The sequence below is a fragment of the Saccopteryx bilineata genome, chromosome 2 (assembly GCF_036850765.1).
Source record: "Saccopteryx bilineata isolate mSacBil1 chromosome 2, mSacBil1_pri_phased_curated, whole genome shotgun sequence".
NCBI classification, from domain to species: Eukaryota; Metazoa; Chordata; class Mammalia; order Chiroptera; family Emballonuridae; genus Saccopteryx; species Saccopteryx bilineata.
In genome coordinates, this window is record NC_089491.1 from 250,129,956 (window position 1) to 250,151,586 (window position 21,631).

Genomic DNA, 21,631 nt, shown 5'->3' on the forward strand with positions numbered 1-21,631 from the left:
GACGTTTGGGGTGAAAAGGGAAAGCACGATGCTCTCTGGAACGAGTGTGTGTCCGGCGCCCAGGTCAGTCTAGCGAGGCCCCCCAGTGAGGGCGCACACCCAGCAGCTGCACACCCATTCATGGTGGTTGGGGGCTGATCAGTTCAGAGCAGCGCTTCTCAGTCAAGGGCAATTTGGTGACTGGTTGGCAGGGGTGAGGGGTGGGAGGATGTTGCAACTAGCCAGTAGCAGCCAGGGATGCTGCTCAATATCTTACAATGTGGGGACAGCCTCCCAACAAAGAACACATTGCCCAAAATGTCAGCAGTGCCAGGGGTGAGAACATGGGCTGCTGGAGCTGTGGGCTGGGCTGGGGTCTTAGGTGTTCCTGCAGCCAACATTTTCCTGGCACAGAAGGCAAGATTCAGAGACAGGCCTTGGCCAAGGACCCCCAGGCCATACTCCTCTGTGCCCCAAAGTGGCCCCAGGCAGTCACATTTTGGAGCCCAAACAAGTGGTGGGGGTGGGGTGTTGTTTCTGTCCAAGGGTGACCAATATGGGTCCAGCTGCCTCCGTTTCCCCATTTCTATGATGATGCATTGCAAAAGGCTACAGGAACAAGAACAAATGCTTTCTTTTTTTAAAAAAATTTATTGATTGATTTTAGGGAGAGGAAGGGAGACAGAAAGACAAAAATATCATATTGTTGTTCCACTTATCTATGCATTCATTGGTTGATTCTTTTTTTTTTTTAATTTTTTTTTTTTTTTTTTTTTACAGAGGCAGAGATAGACAGGGACAGACAGACAGGAATGGAGAGAGATGAGAAGCATCAATCATCAGTTCTTTGTTGCGCGTTGAGACTTCTTAGTTGTTCATTGATTGCCTTCTCACACGCGCCTTGACCGCGGGCCTTCAGCAGACCGAGTAACCCCTCGCTGGAGCCAGCAACCTTGGGTCCAAGCTGGTGAGCTTTTTGCTCAAGCCAGATGAGCCCGCGCTCAAGCTGGCGACCACGGGATCTCGAACCTGGGTCCTTCCGCATCCCAGTCCGACGCTCTATCCACTGCGCCACCACCTGGTCAGGCTCATTGGTTGATTCTTATATGTGCCCTGACCAGGTATTGAACCTGCAACTTTGGTGTATCAGAATGATGCTCTAACCAACTGAGCTACCTGGCTAGGGCTTCGTTTGCATTCTGAGGGTTCCCTCCCTCACTTCAATCCTGAATGAGGCTCTTTAATCTTAAACTGGCCTGGCCTGGCCTGTGGTGGCACAGTGGATAGAGCATTGACCTGGAATGCTGAGTTTGCTGGTTCAAAACCCTAGTTTTGCCCAATCAAGGCACATATGGGAAGCAACTACTTCCTGCTTCTCCCCCCAACCCCTCTCTTAAAAATCAATTAAAAAATATTCAAGTGGAGGAAATACAGATGAAGAATAAGGTCAGAGGGGGAGGATGGGCCACATCCTGGGTGAGAGGCTGAAGAAGGATAGAGGGGCCAGGGCAGGACCACCAGAAGCTCTGAGGAGGGCTCAGCCCCCATCTGCCGTGCTGTCCACACCTCTTGCAACCCCAGGCTGACTCCCCAGCCAAAGGGTCCAGATCCTGCCAGAACGCTCAGTCTCACAGTCACAGCCACGGCCAGCCTGGGCCACACACTGACGCTGGGCCAGATCCCAGCTCTCAGGAGCAGCCTCCTCAGTAGCCTGTGGCCTCCCCACCCTTCCTTGGGTCCGCGGCAGCATACACACAGGCCCCGTCCTGGGACACAGCCTGGACCACGTTCAGGAAGAAAAGCCTCCTGGTCTGGCTCTGGCCCCGGTGCTGGAGCCCCTCCTGCACCTCCTAGAGAGGAGAGAAGACCAGCTCATAGGTGAGGGCAGCTGAGATCTGTCTCCACAGGGGACAAGGTGCAGACAGGAACCTGAGAAGCCCGACGGAGGAGGCAGGACTGGGTGGGCTAGGGGATGACGGGAGGTCACTGGGTGAAGTCTCATCTGCAGGGCATGGAGCCTACACTTCCCACTCAAAAGGCCCTAAAGGAGAATCATGGTGGGGAGACATCACCCAGGTCACAAGGAGCTTAAGATGGATGCTCATTTCTGTCCTGAATCTGAGGATACCGGGACCCTCAGACATAAAGCTTCAAACGCCATCTGCTCTGCAATCTTTTCCCACAAGTCCAAGGACACTGACCCCCAGGCTAAAGGCACCAGTGGTCCCTGAGGGTGAGGTTGCTTGGAGCACTGGGTCCTCAGACACTCAGGTCTGAGACGCTGAGCATGTGGAATGTGAGGGTAGCAGGGACCTGGGTACTGATTCGAAGACACTGAGGGCCTTGCCTCAGGGTTACAGTCCCCATACATTCATCAGTCTGTAAAGGGGCATAAATCCTGGAGTGGAGGGACCTGTGCTACTCAAGCCACACATTTCCAGTTATTATTTTGGACCGAGAGTCCAAGGACCTTAGCTGACCAAGACCCTAGATTCTAGACCTCCAGATACCTTTACGTTCTCTACAATCCTCAGGACCAGGGCCTTCGACCTGAGGTCCCGGTGAGACCATGGCACCCTGAGCTGCTGGCAGGGTGAGGTCTTCGGAGTGCTTCATGCTTCCCCTGCCCAACACACTAATTTTCCAATGTCCTTACACTTGAGGGCCAACATCCAATGGCCATGGCCACAGCAGGCCTTGCAGTTCTCAGAAATTCTATTCCTTATGGTCGACACACCAAACTCCAAGGCCCTGAAGAACAAAGACTCTCTTGGCTTCAGCCTCAGAGACTTTGCGTGGAGGACCTTGGAGACTCAGGGTTTCCACTCAGAGTCTAAGAATTTTTCCACGGAAGGACCTAGATCTGCAAGGCCAACACCCTGACCCTTCAAGGGAGCTGAGGATCTTGGATTCCAGGCTCTCATCTCTGAATTCTCAGAATTCAAGATCCTCAGAGAATTGTGTTCACAGAGTAAGGATCTCCAGTCAAGGTCAAGGAGAAGGGCCTAAAAGGATGAGCCCTGAGAGAACACCCCATGTACTTACATGGGAAGAACCCTAAACAGGGTGGAAAGGCCTTGGACTCAGAGTTTGAGCCTGATGGGCTGAGGTCTAATCTCCAGGGCAACAGACCAAGGTTCTCAGGGATGACACATCCTTTTGGGCTCAATGCCTCTCCCTCCATGATTACTAGAGAGTTCTAAGGGCCATGAGAGGCTCATAACAGGAAAGGCCACTTTGAGGATCCTGCTGGTTGAACTGACCCCAAGCATGAAGCTTAGAGCATTGAAAAACTGCCAGTGTTTTGAATTAGGCCCTAGCAAAAGGCACCTGCCAGCCCAGGGAAACGTTGAGAAATCTGACCCTCGGCTGGGGTGGGGAGTGGAGGTGAGGTAGAATTCAGTTCCGGGACCTGCTTGTGTAGGGGAACCGAGAAATGTTTGTAAGAACCAGCACCAATGTGGCCTCTGATGTCTCAATTCCTCTGCAACTCTCAAGGGACTAATAAACTTACAAATAAACTTGCACAGAAAAGCTGCAAATCACATGAGTAAACAGATCATCATGAGAGAGAATCCAAGAGGCCACGGCCAGGAAAACTGGCTCTGGAGAGAAATGCACAGACCGAGCAGGGACCAAGGTGCTAAGGTGCTCGGCCTGGAAGAAGCATGGACAACACCCTGTTGTCTGCCTTGGAGGCCATGAGACTAGCCTTGTGCCTCCTCCACTGGACTTCTCAACTCCTGATGGCGCCCAAAGCTGAAGTGTGTCAGGCCTAAGACACTCAGTAGCAGACACCCATCGGGGCTTTGAGTGGTATTAACTGAGCCATCCTGCCTAGAGGTGGCACAGACCACGGCCTCACCTGGCTGAAACTGGGTTCGTACTCCACCTGACCCTTGTCATTCACATGCAAGATGGGGGCTGCAATGGCTGCTCCCAGGTCAAAGCCAAGCCATAGTTTGTTCATGATGGCCTGAGAAGAGAAGGAGGACATAGGGAGGGAGGGAGGGGGCACCAGCCACCCCCACCAACCCCTCTGTGCCCGCAGGAGAGCAGGACAACAGGGCTGCCGAGAGAGATGGATGTTCCTGCCAGGAGCCCCAGACTCACCTGGACCACAGCAGAGATGATGAGCTCCCCACCAGCACCCCCGATCACCAACTTTGATCCCTGGGCTGTGTTGACCAAGATGGAGGGGACCATGGATGATGGGGGCCGCTCACCTGGAACTGGAGGCCAGATGGGGTCACCAGCAGCCTGGCTTCTGAGCCAGTGCCCTGCAGGACGCCCCCCTCCAGCTCTGTCTCCATTCACCACCTCACAAACTGTGGCTGGGCGAGTTGGGGTGGCTGCTCCCGGGGTCACCAGGCAGCACCCACTCAGCCTGCCTTCCTCTTGCTGGGGGGGCCCCACGCTCACCAGGTGGAAGGGTGACACGGGAGCCAGGCTGGCGCCTCCAGCAGAGGTCTAGGAGTTCATTGTTGAGGATGACACCTGTGCGCGGTGAGTATACCATCGCTCCAAAGCTGCAGGTGGGCGGGCAGGCGGGGCCTCAGCTCAGGCCACAAGCTCCCTGGCATACAGGCCCACTCCCCAGCCTTCCGGGAGCCTCTCGTTTTAGTGGCTGCTCTCCAGCACGCTGGAGCCGCTATTTATCCCTGGCACCACCCCTGAAGATCTACCCATGCGCCCCATCAGGGTGTCCTTCTGGGTAAGGCCCATCCCTGGGTGAGTCCTGGCTCAGGGTCACCCAGCGGCAGCTTTTTCAGCCAGAGATATCAGGGGTGTAGAACCCCTCTTGACAGAGAGGAAGAAAAACTAGGAAAAGCAAGGTGCTGCCCCATGGAGCCAACCAAGGAGAGGCCAGGGTGTTGGGAGACCGGGGTGGGCAGGGATGGCGGGGAAGACTCAGGTCTAGGGGACAAATGAGTGGGGCCTGCCTGCCTGCCTCCAGGGCACACGCACGGAGTGTTGATGGTGCTGGTGGCAGCCACGGCGCTGCCATCCTCCCCCAGCACGGACACGTGGGCTGTGCCCATCCTATGGCCCCAGGGCCCGGCCAGGTTATAGTGGCTGAGCTGGTGGTCACCCCGGGAGTCAATCTGCCGGCGGATGTTCTGGGCCAGAGCTTCCCCCAGCAGGTCCTGGGTGGCATTCTGGGGTGGGCAGTCAGTTGACGGGGTAAGTGAGAGACCAGGTGGGGCTCACAGAGCAGAGGGCCCCCTTGTGGGGACCTCTCCAGTCTGTCCTCACTTGAACTCAGGCTACCCCATGCTCACCCTCCAGGTCATCTGAGATTTGGTGGCACCCGTACTCTCCTGTCCCTGCCACTCTAGGGCCTCTTCCAGTGCCCTGACCTGCTGCACCCTCCCTGCCTTGGGCAGCCCTGCTCTAGAACCAACCACATACACATCCCTCCAGCCTCACCTGGACAGTCAAACAGTCCTCTGCCCCAACCCTCCCTCCATGCTGAGCCCTGGGCTAGCCCAGGCCACCTCACCTGGACTTCTGGGTGGCTTCGAGGGTCCCACAGCCGCCACCTCAACCCTCCAGCAAACTTGAATGTTTCCACGAGGTGATGGTACAAGTTCACACGCCCCTCAGGCCTGGCTACCGACTCTGCTGAAAAGTTGAACCCTGCAGAGGGCGTGGGCAGAAGTGGGGGTCACCCTGTGGAGTGGGTTGAATGTTGGACCTCCCAAAAAAGATCTGTCCATGTCTTAATCCCCAGAACCTGTGACTGCTACCATATATGGCAGAAGAGTGAATATTACCTTATATGGCAAAATGTGTGATTACATTAAGGATCTTGAGAGAAGCAGATTATCCTGGATTATCCGGATGGGCTCTAAATGTAATCACATGTAACCTTATAAAACAGACACAAAGGAGAGGAGGCCATATAACCACAGAGATGGAGACAGGGGTGATGCAGCCACAAGCCTGAGAATGCTGGCAGGTACCAGGAGCCAGGGGGAGCAAAGAATGGATTCTCCCCCTGAGTCCCCAAAGCCCACAGAGAAAACATGAACTGGCCGACAATCTTGATTTTGAACATCTGGCTTCCAGGACTATGAGAGAATAAATACCTGTTTATTTAAACCGCTGAGTTTGTGGTCATTTGTTCAAGCATCCCAGGGTACAAATACAATCAGCCTTGGGCGGCCCAGCCCAGGACACGGCCAGGATCCCCCTCACCACCCTGTAGGCTTCAACAGGCCAGGCCTGGCCTCACAGGGTGTGTACACTAGATGGGCAGCTCACCAGCTGTGGAGCCTACCTGCTCCAGTACTCTGGGACTAGAAGGCGGGGAAGGCTCAGTACTGGATGATGTCAGACCCTTCAGCAAAGCCCCTAGGCCAGCTCTAGAACACACTGTCTCGACCCATTTCCACAACCCCTGTCTTCCATGTCTTAGCTGGAAAAGGCAATGGCTGCCCAAGGGCACAGCTGACTTTGGGGTTCAGGTTCCCAGCAGGGCCTCACCTTTGAGCACATTGAGGATGAAGCTGAGAATAGCACCCCCTGCAGGTGGCGGCGGTGAGTACAGGGTGTAGTCCCCCAGGGGCATCTCCAGGGCGTCCACCACCTCGGGCTGGAACGATGCCAGGTCCTGCATGGTCAGCTGGCTGCCTGCAGTGAGACCGAGAAGGCTCCATTTACAGATGGGGAAACAGGTGGAGAGTGACAGCCACTGGTCCCTGATCACACAGTGGGACTCCCCTTGTCCTCTAGCCTTCTAGACCCAGAGGGGTGAGGGTGCCTCTGCGGGCAGTGGTGTCAGGGCAGGGCCCTAGAGCCGGACGGGATGGTGGACAGGGACCCCAGGCAGGCAGGTTGGGGGAAGGGGGGGAGGAGGGGAAGATGGGAGAGGCAGCTGGCCTCTGGGAAACTGTGAGGGTGGCCGACTCCAGGCCCACCATGGCCACCAATAACTTTCCTCTGGTGGCCTTAACCCACAGGGCCTCTGCTCCTTGAGGGCCTTGACGGCAGGTTCACTGAGGCTGGCAGTGGGCGAGACAGGGCACACAGCCTCTCCACGCCCTGGGAGCAGTTGGCACTTCCTCGGGGTCTGGAGAAGAGCCTGTCCTCAGACGCCGTGTCCAGAACCTGGCCCTTTGTCTGGCAGGGTGTGGGAGGGGTGCTGTGGGACCTCCGTGTGGCTCACCTTCCTTGGCAATGTCCTCCAGCAATGTCTGGCCCAGCCTCCCTGTGTAGAAGACCTCTGCGCCTTCGCTGGCCACGGTCTCCAGGGTGGCAGCCAACGCAGGCCAGGGGAATGGGTCCTGAGGCCTCAGGGGTTCTGTCCCATTGAAGAAGAGCTGCCTGGGAATGGCGGACAGCCTCAGGGTGGGCCCAGGCCCCGAGGGCAGCCACACACTTGCAAGGGCTGTCTCAGCGTCCTTGGGACCCTATAGGGAGGCAGTTTTGGTCTGGACCCCCGAGAGGTTGAGGTAGATATTGAGGGATCAGATTCTCTAGGATAGAGTGAGGCTGATTCCTTTCACCTCATTCATCACCCTGCCCAAGGAGGACACTCTCCCTGGTCAGGCTTGTGTCCACCCAAGGCCTGTCCTCCCTGTGCCCCTGGGAGAGCTTGGTCAGTGGGCTGGCAGGTTGGGCACGGGGGTGGCCAAAGCCCTTCTGCCAGCCCAGACAGAGTGAGAGGAGGGCAAAGCCCAAATCCACACCCTTGTTCCATCACTTGGGCACAAAATCCCTCTGGCCTGAGCCTGTCCATTAGGTTTTGCCACATGGAGCCCAGAGGTCTGAAATGAGACAGCGAAGTGCCAGCCATGCAAGGCCCCCAGCACCCACACAGGGCCAGACATCAGGGGCTCAGGTGGAGCCTGCATGGGGGCCGGGCTTAGACAGATCACAACCTGAACCCGGGAGCTGAGAAGGGGTCCTTGCAGCACGCCCAACCCGGGCAGCAGCAGCACTCACCTCAGGGAGGAGGCTGTCAAGAAAGGGAGGAGGAGGCTGTTGTTCAGGAACTGATTGAGGACGAGAGGCATGCGGTAGCCCCCGCGGAGCAGCTTGATGGTGGGCTGGAAGAGCTGCGCCCAGGGTAGGCGGCCATGGCGGTGGTGGGCCTCGGCATAGCCGCGGAGCTCCCCAGGCACGCCTATCCACTGGGCCCCTGCAGGGCATGGCAGTGTTTTGCTCCAGCCCGCATGCTACCCTACTCTGCCCTCAGCCCTGGGACTTCCAGGCCTGCCCCAGGGTTCTCCAGCACCCCCACACTTGGCCCCACCAGCCTTGCTCCCTAGCCATGGCAGCCAGAGGGAGCTGACTCAAGCCCCCCGTGGTTGCCCACTGCCCTCTGCACACAGTTCCCAGCCAGGAGCATGGAGCCCAGCACAAACTGGTCCCAGCACCTCCCATCTCCACAACCCATCTCCACTGAATCCTCCAACCTTTGCCCAGTCTGGTTTTTCTGCTTAGATCATCCCTCCCTACTCAGAGAGCTCTTCCCCTCAGAATACTCTCCCAACTCCAGCAGGTCAGGACTTCTGTGGGGGCTCCCCACCCCCAGCTGCTGTCCCCCAGTGCCAAGGTGTCTCAGCCTGTCCATGAGGCATGTTGCCTATTCAGGGGTGTTCTGGTCAGCCCTAGTGGCCCCTCCTGAGGCCTCACCTGTGCCCAATGGTTGGGCCTGCTCACAGCGGTCCAGCAGACCCTGGATGTGGCTGGCGGGCACCGTCTCCCTGGCATTGATGACCTCCACCTTCCCTGGAGTCAGGGCAGGGCACGCAAATGATCAAGGGCACTTTTGTGGCTGCCCGGCCTTGGCCCACACCATGGTATTTCTCAGACATCCCTAGCCCTGTTCTGGGTGCCCTAAGTTCCCTATCTGTATTATGTTACTTAGGGATAGGACCTGCTATGAAGGTGGGGGGGGCAGTAGGAGGCACCAAGAAAACCAGGGAAGGGGCATGGGCAGGCAGAACAAGCTTGGCTGGACCCTTGGGCCAAGCACCTTGATGTCCATGCTTGTGCACAGCCCGTCCTCCCCATGGGGGTCCCATATGGATGCACCTGTGGTTGCATTGTAGATGGTGAAGATGACCCCTCCGCCCAAGCCCATGCTCTGGGGGTTGACAATGCTGGTACAGATGAGGGCTGCGATGGTGGCATCCACGGGTGAGCCCTGCTGCTGTAGGATGCCTCTAGAAGACATGGCACAGAGTAAGGAGCCAAGCTCCCTTGCTCCGACTTCCCTACCTGGACTTGCTCAGCTGGCAATCACTGGGGAATGGTGATGGGCAGGTGGCCCATCTGTTGCCATCAAACCATCAGAGACCAGACCAGGCTGTCCTGTCAAGTCCAGCCACTCACAGGTTGCTCCTCATGTGTGCCCTGACAGGAGATAGAACCCAGGACATCTGCACACTTGGTCAATGCTCTATCCACTGAGCAACCGGCCAGGGCCTCTTAAAGATTTTATTTATTGATTTTAAAAGGCAGAGGATGCCTGAACAGGTGGTGGCACAGTGGATAGAGTGTCGGACTGGGATGCCAAGGACCCAGGTTCAAGACCCCGAGGTCGCCAGTTTGAGCATGGGCTCATCTGGTTTGAGCAGAGCTCACCAGCTTGGACCCAAGGTCGCTGGCTTGAGCAAAGGGTTGCTCAGTCTGCTGAAGGCCCACGGTCAAGGCACATATGAGAAAGCAATCAATGAACAACTAAGGTGTCACAATGAAAAATTGATGATTGGCCTGACCTGTGGTGGCGCAGTGGGATAAAGCGTCAACCTGGAACACTGAGATTTCCGATTTGAAACCTTGGGCTTGCCTGGTCAAGGTACATATAGGAGGTGATGCTTCCTGCTCCTCCCCCTTCTCTCTCTCTCTCTCTCTCTCTCTCTCTCTCTCTCTCCCCTTTCTCTAAAAATCAATAAATAAAATATAAAAAAAAGAAAAAGAAAAACTGATAATTGATGTTTCTCGTCTCTCTTCGTTCCTGTCTGTCCCTATCTTTCTCTCTCTCTCTCTCTCTGACTCTCTATCTGTCTCTGTAAAATAAATAAATAAATAAATAAATAAATAAATAAATAAATAAATAAATAAAGGGCATGGGAGCAAGTATCTACTTATAGTTGCTTCACTTTAGTTGTTCATTGATTGCTTTTTGTATGTGCCTTGACCAGGCAAGCCCAGGGTTTCAAACCCATGACCTCAGTGCTCCAGGTTAAAGCTTTATCTACTGTGTCACCACAGGTTAGACCAATTTGTACTCTTTTTTTTTTTTAAAGAGACAGAGAGGGAATCAGAAAGAGGGATAGATAGGGACAGACAGATAGGAACGAAGAGAGATGAGAAGCATCAATCATTAGCTTTTCATTGTGGCACCTTAGTTCATTGATTGCTTTCTCATATGTGCCTTGACCAGGGGGCTACAGCAGATCGAGTAACCCCTTGCTTGAGCCAGCGACCTTGGGTCCAAGCTGGTGAGCTTTTGCTCAAACCAGATGAGCCCACGCTCAAGCTGGCAACCTCGGGGTCTCAAACCTGGGTCCTCCACATCCCAGTCCAAACCTCTATCCACTGCACCACCGCCTGGTCAGGCCCAATTTGTACTCTTAATCTCTTCATCTTTCTCACCCATCCCCATAACTCCCTTCCCCTCTGGCAACCATCAAAATGTTCTCTGTATCTATGAGTCTGCTTCTGTTCTTTGTTTATTTTGGGGGTTTTTTTAGACTTATTTGTTAATAGATATGTACTTGTTGCCATTTTATTGTTTATATATTTTAATCTTTTTTATCAGACCCTTTAATATTTCATGTAATAATACTACTGGCTTGATGGTGATAAACTCCTTCAGCTTTTCCTTGTCCAGGAAGCTCTTTTATGTCCTTCAATTCTAAATGATAGTTTTGCTGGGTAGAATAATCTTGATTGAAGGTTCTTGCTTTTTATCATTTTGAATATTTCTTGCCAATCCCTTCTAGACTGCAAACTTTCTTTGGAAAAATCAGCTGACAGTCTTATGGGAGGTCCTTTGTGTGTAACTAACTGCTTTTCTCTTGCTGTTTTTTTTTTTTAATTTTTTATTTTATTTTATTTATTCATTTTTACAAAGGAGAGAGACAGAGGGAGGAGCTGGAAGCATCAACTCCCATATGTGCCTTGACCAGGCAAGCCCAGGGTTTCGAACTGGCGACCTCAGCATTTCCAGGTCGACGCTTTATCCACTGCGCCACCACAGGTCAGGCTTCTCTTGCTGTTTTTAAGATTCTCTCGTTATCTTTAACCTTTTGCACTTAACTATGATGTGTCTTGGTGTGGGCCTCTTTGGGTTCTTCTTGTTTGGGACTCTATACTTCCTGGATTTGTATGTCTATTTCTTTCACCATGTTAAGGAAGTTTTCTTTCCTTTTTCTAAATTTTTTTTTTTTTTTAGAGACAGAGAGAGAGTCAGAGAGAGGGATAGACAGGAACAGAGAGATGAGAAGCATCAATCATTAGTTTTTTGTTGTGACACCTTAGTTGTTCACTGATTGCTTTCTCATATGTGCCTTGACCGCGGGCCTTCAGTAGACCGAGTAACCCCTTGCTTGAGCCAGTGACCTTGGGTCCAAGCTGGTGAACTTTTACTCAAACCGGATGAGCCTGCACTCAAGCTGCAACCTCAGGGTCTCGAACCTGGGTCCTCGGCATCCCAGTCTGACACTCTATCCACTGTGCCACTGCCTGGTCAGGCTCCTTTTTCTAAAATTTTATCTATTCACTTTTGAGAGAGGAGAGAGAGAGAGTAGGGGGGAAGAGCAGGAAGCATCAACTCCTATATGTGCCTTGACTAGGCAAGCTCAGGCTTTCAAACTGGTGACCTCAGCTTTCCAGGTTGACGCTTTATCCACTGCACCACCACAGGTCAGGCAAGGAAGTTTTCTGTTATTATTTTTTTAAGTAGATCTTCAATTTTTTGTTCTCTCTCACCTTCTGGCACTCCTTGATGCTAATGTTGGTATGCTTGAAGTTATCTCACAGGCTCCTTATAGTATCTTCATTTTTTGGATTTTTTTTTCTTTTTGCTGTTCTGATTGGGTTTCTGGGCTTTTTTGTTGTTGTTGTTGTTTTTAAAATATTACTGATCGATTTTAGCAAGAGAGAAAGGGAGAGAGTGAGAAAGAGATAGGAACATCGATCTACCTGTTCCTGTATGTGTCCTCACCGGAGGTCAAACCTGCAGCCTCTGTGCTTTAGGATGATGCTCTAACCAACTGAGCTATTGGTCAGGGCCCCCGTAAATTATTCTTTATTTCAGTTAGTGTATCCTTTACTTCTGACTGGTTCTTTTTTATGTTGTTGAAGTTGTAAGTTCAACTTCTCTTCCCCTAAGTTCATTGAACATCTTTATGACCAATGTGTTTTTTTGTTTTGTTTTGTTTTGTTTGTTTGTATTTTTCTGAAGTGAGAACTGGGGAGGCAGAGAGACAGACTCCTGCATGCGCCCGACCAGGATTCACCTGGCAAGCATATCAGGGGGTGATGCTCTGCCCACCTGAGGCATTGCTCCATTGCAACTGGAGCCATTCTAGTGCCTGAGGTGGAGGCCATCCTCAGCACACAGGCCAACTTTGCTCCAATGGAGCCTTGGCTGCGGGAGGGGAAGAGAGATATAGAGAGAAAGGAGAAGGGGAAAGGGTGGAGAAGCAAGTGGGTGCTTCTCCTGTGTGCCCTGACTGGGAATCGAACCCAGGACTTTCACATGCCAGGCTGATGCTCTACCACTGAGCCAACTGGCCAGGGCCTATAACCAATGTTTTGAACTCTGTATCTAGTAGATTGGTTGTCTTAGTTTTGTTTAGTCTTTTTTATGGAGTATGGTTTTGTTCTTTCATTTGGGACATGGTTTCTTTGTCTCCTCATTTTGGCAGCCTTTCTGTGTGTTTTTTCTATGTATTAAATAGAGCTGCTATGTCTCCCAGGCTTGGTAGAATTGCCTAATATAGTAGGTGTCCTGTAGGGTCCAGTGGCACAGCCTTCCCAATCACCGAAGCTGGGCGTTCTAGGTGCACCTCCCTCATCCCCATGCCATGTGGGCTGTGTACACTCTCCTGTTGTAATTGAACCTTGACTGCTGTTGGCCCATCAAAGGGAGGGGTATACCCCCAGCCTGATCTGCTGCAAGAACTGGCTGCAACACACTGACCACCATGAAAGATCAGCTGTGCAGGGACCCACCTCACACAGCAAGACTTACTTAGCAGGGCTCTGGTGCCTGCTGAGTCCACCCCTTGAGTGTGTCACTGTGGAAGTGGTTGGGTGGTGCTTCGATGTGGTCTGAAGCTGTCTACCAGGTGCGCTGGCTCAGGGGCCTCCTGGGGGTGCAGGCCAGGTCAGCCATTGCTTGTGTTCTGCCCAGGACCACCTGGCATGAGCTACAAAGCAATTTGCAGATGGCTGCTACTGGTATGGGGCTTAGAGGTGTCCAGGAGAGGTCAAATTGTGAACCATGGTCAGCTGCTGCTAGAGCCAGGCCTGGGGCCACTTAGCAAGAGGTACGAGGCACCTGAGGCCAGATGTTGCTTGTTTGAAATGTTTCAGGAAAGTCTGAAGCACAAGCCAAGATAGGTCGTTCATATGGAAAAGCCACTGGAGACAGCTTGGGTGGGCCCATAAGATTGGTGGGGCAGAGTCTCAGGAAATCACCAGGGTGGGGCAAACAGTGTGAGCCAGGTTGATGGAGTCTCAGATATGGCACCTATCTTCCAGCTCTGTGGGGGAGGGCTCATCAAAGGAACAAAGGTCACTGACAGCACTTTTCTCTGGGAGAAAGCTGCCGCCTCAGCTCTCACCATGACGCCAGACAATTGAGTTCCTGCCTATAAGTCTCTGTGCCTTTCAAGCTGCTATCCCAGGGCTGGAGCAGAGCAAGTGAGTCAGAGTAAGTTTGTACATGGGCCCTTTAAGAGGAATGCTTGGGACTCCAGAGCCCTCCGTCTTCCTCAGCCTCAGCCAGAGGTTATGGAGACTTCTTTCTGGCACTGGAACCCTAGGCTGGGGAGCCTGGGATGAAGCTAAGACTCCTTGCTCCTCAGGGGGAACTTTGCAGCCAATAAACTTCCCAATTTTTATTTGCCACACATGGGTGTGGGGTCAGCACATCCTGTATCTCTATCCCTCCTACCAGTCTTGATGTGGCTTCTTCTTTAAATCCCTAGTTGTAGGACTTCTATTTGGCTAGATTTCAGGTGGTTGTGAAATAGTTGTTTGTAGTTTAGTTGTAATTCTGATATGGTTGTGGGAGGATGCAAGTATTGCATTTAGCTACACCACATCTTTTTTTTTTTACAGAGACAGAGAGAGAGTCAGAGAGAGGGATAGATAGGGACAGACAGACAGGAACAGAGAGAGATGAGAAGCATCAATCATTAGTTTTTTGTTGCAACACCTTAGTTGTTCATTGATTGCTTTCTCATATGTGCCTTGACCGGGAGGCTACAGCAGACCGAGTGACCCCTTGCTTGAGCCAGTGACCTTGGTTCCAAGCTGGTGAGTTTTTGCTCAAACCAGATGAGCCCACGCTCAAGCTGGCGACCTCAGGGCATCGAACCTGGGTCCTTGGCATCCCAGTTCGACGCTCTATCCACTGTGCCACCACCTGGTCAGGCACCTATACCACATCTTGACTGGATGTCAATCACAACTTTCTAACATGCCTGTCCTCAAGGATCCAGGAGGCTGCTGCCACACATCCACTCCAACACACACACTCACCCCTGCGGTGCACAGTGCCCAGGTACACAGGTCATTTCCTCTTGAGCCCCAGAGGGGAGGAAATGCAATAATTTCCTGGTGACTTGGCCAGGAGTACAGAGAGCCACGAGGGTCATAGGGGCTGGGAGGGGAGGAAGAGGTGGGACCACACCCTAATTCCCTCTGAGCCTTCCCCACAGTAGGGTCATCTGCTCTAACCCTGGGCCCTAACCCCATGAGATCCAACCCATGTTCAGTCCAAGCCACTCTAACAGTTAGTGGTCAGAATGGCTACCATCAAGACACCACTTCCTGTGGGCCAGGCAGGCTCCACGTCCCCTCATTAAGGGAAGTACTGGCATGATTCCCATTTCCCAGATAGGAAAACTGAGGCTCAGAGGTTGCAGCAGCGTGTCTAGAGTCCCTGCTCTCCTTTGCATTGAGAATGTAACACACAGACCCCTGCATTGATTTGGAGCAGCTGACAAGGCCCAACTCTCAGGACTGTAATCATCCCACCCACCCCCAACCCAGTGCAGGCCCACACTCCAATACCCCAAAGGGTGAGCACTCTGAGCCCCCTCAGCCTCCTCTACAACTACTCACTTGACTAGGAAAGCTCTGGCCTTTACAGGCCAAGCTTGGAGGCCAGGCAGGCATTGAGGTTCATCGTGTGGGGTGAAGGCTCCAGGAAGGCCCCAACCCTCCAGCCTCCCTGGAGAGTTTCAACTCCTGCAGGGCATCAGAGAATGGCGGTCCCCACTGGGCCAGCTTGCTCTGTGACATGTGGCAGGTCCCTTCTCTGCAGGCCTACTTTCCTCACAAATCAAGCAGAGTAATGAATCCCACTGGATCTAGGGAGGAACAGTGAATCCTCCCTCTGAGGATCTGGTGGGAAGGCAGGCATTTCTGAATGCCCATGGCGGACAGACATCACAAAGCCTAAGAGACACCAATAACCCTGAAGCTCACCATTCCCCTATGTAAAGCCAGGAGCTACGGCCAGGGTCATTATCACAGCAGCCGTCTGGCCTATGCAAGTTCGCATTGGATTCGGACAGTCGGTAAAGAAACCATGGAGCCAAAAACTGGTGGGCCATAGTCTTTAATCTAGCTTGCACCCGGCGGGCAAGTAAAAATACACACTGGGCTCCAAAACCCCAGTCACATTCAGTGCTCACAAAGCTACTGATTTATCCGAGTTTCCTAGAATCAAAGGTTTCTAGCTCAACAGCCTTATTCTCCTCAGTTCCCCATTTCCTTCCTTATCCCAGATACAAACTCTGTACAAACTGGCATCTCACTCAGTACTCCGCCATCTTGGCTGCTTTTCCTGGCCTTCTCCACGTGGCCTCCTCCCGCTGCTGGCTCTATTCTCTCTGCTCTCTCATGCTAACCTCAGGAACCAAGAGCCAACTCTCGTTCCGCCCTCATTTTATATTGTAGCTTCACAACCTCTAATCCAATATACAAAGTAGGGAAGTCCCTAATACAAAGTCACTTCTCTGAGGCATGATTGGATTGTACCACCCCACATCAAAAAGGGTGGGAAAGGCTTAATCCCAAAACCAAGCCCCAGGCTACAAGGATTTTCAACACACATTAATATCACCTGGGCAATGGCCTCCTTGTGTTATCTTTAACAAAGTGAGCATAATATACTTTATCCGCCCAACACCCTAGAAGACGCTTACTCAGAGCTCCAGGACACCCAGTGTGCACACAAGCCTGACACACTGGGACATAACACTGGGAAATGACAGGCCAGAGAAGCAGAGACCTCATTGTCACTGTGCATCTATTGTATGTCCATGAGGTATGGTACCGGGTCCTCACTCATATAAACTGTAACAGCCCTCTCCTAGGTTCCTAGCCAGGTAGCTCAGTTAGTTAGAACATCGTTCCAATATGCTAAGATTGTGGGTTTGATCCCTGGTCAGGGCGCATGTAAGAATCAACCAATGAATGCATAAATAAGAACAACAAATGGATGTTTCTCTCTCAAATAAAAAAAAAATTTTTAATATATATTTTTAAATAAATAATTTAAAAAGAAAAGACCCCTCCCCCAGGGGCTCCGGCTACAGCAGAAGGCCCAGCCCAAAAGGAAAAAACCTGGTGCTAATAGGGTAGAAGGAGATGGGGTTTGGGAGGCCCTGCTGGTAAGAGGAGAGGGCGGTGGGGCAGCGGGGACAGGCGGGAGGGGGAGGACGGGTGCGGGCTGTGGGCTGCGCCCAGACCAGCCCCTGAGGAGGCAGTGCATGACCCCCTCCCTGTTCCACAGCAGCTGGCGGCAGTTCCAGGATCCCTCCCACTCCTGGCTTCTTAAAACAAGAACAGGAAGCGGTGAGTGCTGTTTGATAAGTACACAAACACTGGGGAGAAACCACATTGCCCTCCTCATTGAGGGAGAGAGCCCCAACACCCGACTCTCATGTGCACAGTGGGGCACGTCATGGAGACCCCCAGACAAGACTCAGGGAGACACAGCAGGCCCAAACACCCTCAGAGACAAGTGGCAGCAGCCCCCAGTCCTGGGGGCTGTGTTCCCATCAGTGGTCTCTGGGGCCTGAGGCCCCTGGTTGGGTTTGCATCTTGACAACTGTGGGTTCAGGTGGGCGTGGCACCTCTATATGTTCTTATGAGCATGGGGGGCCCACTCCTCCGTGGAAGCCCCTGGGGAGACAGAGCAGCCTGCTCCCCACTTGTCCCTGAGCAGCTACCCTCCACCATTGTCACCCTGTAAGGAGCCCCGAGAGAGGGGACAGGAAGCCCAGAGAAGAGCTCAGAAGACCAGGTCAGGATGGGGAGGACAGGGACAGACAGACAGATGAGGGGAAGAAGGAATGAATGAAAAGGCGAATGAATGAAGCAGAAGAAGGAAGCATGCAGGAAGGGTGAAGCTGAGACAAAGTGGGAATGGATACCATTGGGCAGAGACATGGCCAACTCCCCCTGGCTCTGTGACAGTCCCTTTTGGTTTATAAAGCTTGCTTGATCCTGACAATGGCCATGAGACATATTCCAGGAAGCCCACCCAACCAGCAGGGGTGGGGAGGCAGGCAGGAGGGGCATCCTGCCATGTCCCGCCCCGGTGGGTAGCAGAAGCCTCCATGGGCTGGGCTTCCTGGAAAAGGGTCACAAAAGCCAGCTGTGGTCCCTCTCCACTGTCCCCCTGGACCCATCCTGCCATCATCAGAAAATTACTCCACCCACTCCTGGCCCAGCTCCAGGCCCTAACACAGGGAGGGGGCTGTGGGGGACGAGGTGCCTGCAGCGAGGGTTCCCCGGGTCCCAGGCCAACGTGGGAGACAGGCCCTGGACAGCACTGAGTGCACCCCGTCTGGCCACTATTCATATACAAAACCCCCCAAACCCCTCGCTCACGCCCTTGGGAGAAGGCCCAGTCTTGTAGAACTGGCATGACCTCTCTGAAGAGCCAGCACTGGTCATTAGGATCAGCCTGGGCCAGACCAGTGACACTGTGGCAGTGCCTTCTCTGAGCCTCCTGAGCCCTGGAACTAGGAGTAGACTCACATACTATCTCTTCTCTTCCCACACAGTCACTGTCCCCAAACCCACATCCATCCCACGCACATGCCCGCTGCCTGCTCTGTGCCAGGGCCCTGAGGCTGCTTCCCAGCTGGAGCCCAAAGCCACCCGGTGCCCATGCGACACACGCATCTTCACACTCACTACTGGCCACAAAATCTCTGGGAGGGGCCGGCACTGCCCACCTTGTACTTACCGTCCAATGTCCGAGCAGACCTTGGAGTCAGTGGCGACTGCAGCATGGGCAAAGGCCTGGGGGCCACAAGGGGCATGGCGGCGAGAGAGGAGCACAGCAGACACGACGATGGCCAGGGCCAGCCCCAACCCCAGCAGCACCATGACGAATGTAGCCCCACGGCCCTGGGCCATGGCTCTGCAGCCCTGGGGGGAAGAGGGAGAGGGGATGCAGGTGGTCAGACAGGCCAGTGGACAGACAGATGCACAGATGGTTGCGTGGCTGAATGGACAAGACAATTTGCAGATGGACTCACGTATGATTGGACAGATAGACAAAAAGATGGGAGCAGAGACAGACAAATAGATTGACAGACAGGCTAGACAGCTAGAGAGAGGAGAGCAAGAGAGGGACTGTCAGACAGACAATTGGACAGAGGTGGAATTACATATGGACAGACAGAAAGGTTTAGAGACAAACAGCAGGCAACCAAGCGGACAGGAGGGTGTATGGACAGACGGGTGTACGGACAGACAGACAGAAGGCTTGTGGCAGTGGGGCTACTGCCCTCCGCAAGTGCTTGCTACGGCGGGAAGAGCTGGCCACACGCCTTAACTTCCAGTTTTCAGCTCCTGCTCTTGGTCCTGGCATGAGGCCAGGAGGCAGGGTATTTGTGGAGAATTTTTTTCTAGAGGAGCAAGGAGGGGGGGTTAACTCCTTTGCTGCCACTCCCACGGCCTGCCCCAGCAAGCCTTGCTGATACAACTGTCCCTCTCAACTGCCCGCTGGGGCCCCGGCTCCCCCATCACGTGTACTTGAAGACTTGGTGCCTGCTGGCCTCAGGAAGTTGGGGTGCAGGGCCCCACGACTGCTTCCTGGCTCCCAGCGAAGCCAGGACAGCAGGGATCAGAGCAGCAAAGGGGACAGGAGGGAGCCCTGACTCCCCCCCTTTTGGGGTGGCACTGCCCTGTGGCAGCTCCTCTCAGCATCCCCGGAGCAAGAAGACACTGTGGGTGTCCGGGGCACAGAGGTGAGGCTGAAGGGGGCCAGGGACATACAGAGAGGAAACTCTAGGCCATATCTCTCAGGACCTGGGTTCAAGTCTCAGCTTAGCCACAGCCTGGAGGGAGTGGGGTGTGGAGGGAGCGGGTTGTAGGGGTGGTGACCAGGATGGCGCTTGGCTTCTGGACCTTCTCAAGGAGCAGGCCAACTCGAGAGCAATAAATGCCAGGGACTCTGAGATGTCCGTCTGGTGAGTGCAGACAGCCTGTGTCCAGCATGTGCACAGTGCAGCGCAGTGCCTGTCGGACCCCTCGCCCGAGGGCCCGCTGTCCTGACAATGCCACTGTGGGCCTCTGGGGAGTAAGGCTGCCCTTCCATCTATCCTGTCTGTTTCCCTGTGTCCATCTATGCTCCAGGCTATTCCTGTGCCAGCAGTGTCTCCTCTCCTAGGGACAGTGGCCTGGGCCCTGCCCTGCCCAGGCTTCAGGGTACCCGGATGGGAGGTAGCTGGAGGAATAGGGGCCTACTGAGGTGCTCCCTTGACCAGGCTCAGCAGGAGCACAGGGTACGTAGCTGTGGGCTAGACTCCCATCCACAGTTCCCCCACAGCCCCGGCACATTCTTCCCACTCCCTTCCCAGGTCTTTACGCCTCCAGGTACAGCAGAGACACTGAGGCGCAGAGAGCCTGTACCGACACAGCCACACAACTTGCCAGGCCCCCAGTCCAGTGCCCCTGCACAGCCTGCGTTAGAAAGGCTACTGGGGCAGGCTTTCCCATAGGCCTGTTCCCACGGCTGCCTCACGGAGTGGGGAGGGCTGTGGGCGCCTCCTCCCACCCCTCCTCCACCCCCACGCTGCACTGACATTGCTCAACCAAGAACAAAAGTGCATTCCTGGGCCAGGGCCAGCCCACCCGCTGGGAGGCAGGGACAGCGGGGGGTCGGCAGGGTCAGGGGTGGGACATCCCCCTTCCTCTCCCTAGCCGTCCTGGTCAGGCAGAGGCCAGGGTGCAGTGACCACAAAGCAAAGGCCTAGGGCAGGAACTGACGTCATACTGGCCTGGCTAGAGGTGCAGCCAGGAAGAGCCCTGAATGTCTTTGTCCAGGTGGTGAGCATCAGGAGACAATGGAAAAGATAGAAAGGGGAAACAGTCCTCCAGCCCCCAAAGGGCCCTCTGCTGAGCCCCATGGGGCCTGGGGAATTGGGGTGCACTCTGTCCTCATGTCAGGGCCCAGCCCCTACTTCTGCGGGGACCAAAGCCCACCCTGCAGGCCTCAGTCTTCTCCCCCTGCGCCACGGTCTTTTCCCCGGGATCAAAATGAAGGCTAAGGAATGACTTGAAGATTCCACCAGCCTAGGCTCCATCCCATCCTGGGGCTCAGACTCTGCAGGCATAATACCTGTTTCCCTGGACCAGCTGTTCCCGCCTCAGGAAGAAGGCCCAGACGGGGTCTCTGCTGGCTTCTGTGCCCATTTGATGTCAGAGGCCCAACTTGTGCTCACCGGCAGGCCTTATCTGAGTGTAGGGCTGTGACCCCCTCTCTCCTGCCCACCTCCACCAGCCTTTCCCACACCTCACTTTCAGTGCTGTAACTGTGTGTAAAGGATGAGTTACCAGACCGAGGAAGAGCGAGGGGCTGGCCCATGGTGGGGGAGACGGGGTACTGTGTCCCCCTCCCAGGCCCACCTTCCCAGGGCTGTGTTCCCCAGCCACCCGCTGGTTCAAGTCGTGACCCTTGGGGATCTAGGGACCTCTTCCAGTTCTCTGTTCCCTGAGAACTGAGCCTCTTGGAACTGATCACAGCTTGGGTTTTACTCTGGATTTGTGCTTGGAAAGCACCCCCTTGACCTGGCTCTGACCAGCATGTTTTTGCTCCAGCTTCTTGCCCAATCCCACTCCTCAGACCTCAGCTTCACCTCTGAGTGTCCTCAGTAGGGTGAATCTGGACACCCGCCAGGCTGAGGTACTGGGTTCCCAGCAAGAGTAGGCTGCTTCTGTCCAAGTAAAACCAGGGCTATGGCTCCCCCTGGTGTCCAACACTGGAAGCGCAGTTGCCCAGCCCAGGGAACAGAGGGCCTGGCGGGTGGTGCTGGGGTTCAGGGTGAGGAAGAACAAGGTTTGGCATGGGCCTGCCCCGTGCTTCTCTCCCACCTGAAGGGCTCCCCAGCCTTCCCCACCATACAGCTCTATTTGACACAGGATGCTGAGG

At 54.2% G+C, this 21,631-nt stretch overlaps 1 protein-coding gene across 1 annotated transcript; it reads right to left on the reverse strand.

The window, feature by feature from the left end:
- Positions 1 to 622: 622 nt before the first annotated feature.
- Positions 623 to 19,042, reverse strand: GGT5 (gamma-glutamyltransferase 5). The gene is made up of 13 exons (XM_066260025.1): positions 18,950 to 19,042; positions 18,440 to 18,624; positions 9,025 to 9,155; positions 8,623 to 8,718; positions 7,930 to 8,125; positions 7,151 to 7,308; positions 6,469 to 6,615; positions 5,483 to 5,619; positions 4,948 to 5,138; positions 4,402 to 4,508; positions 4,093 to 4,211; positions 3,845 to 3,955; positions 623 to 1,829 (listed from the first exon to the last, which is right to left on the reverse strand). Exons 2-13 carry the CDS (start codon positions 18,610 to 18,612, stop codon positions 1,683 to 1,685), a joined length of 1,713 nt encoding a protein of 570 aa, XP_066116122.1. The 5' UTR covers positions 18,613 to 18,624; positions 18,950 to 19,042; the 3' UTR covers positions 623 to 1,682.
- Positions 19,043 to 21,631: the final 2,589 nt, after the last annotated feature.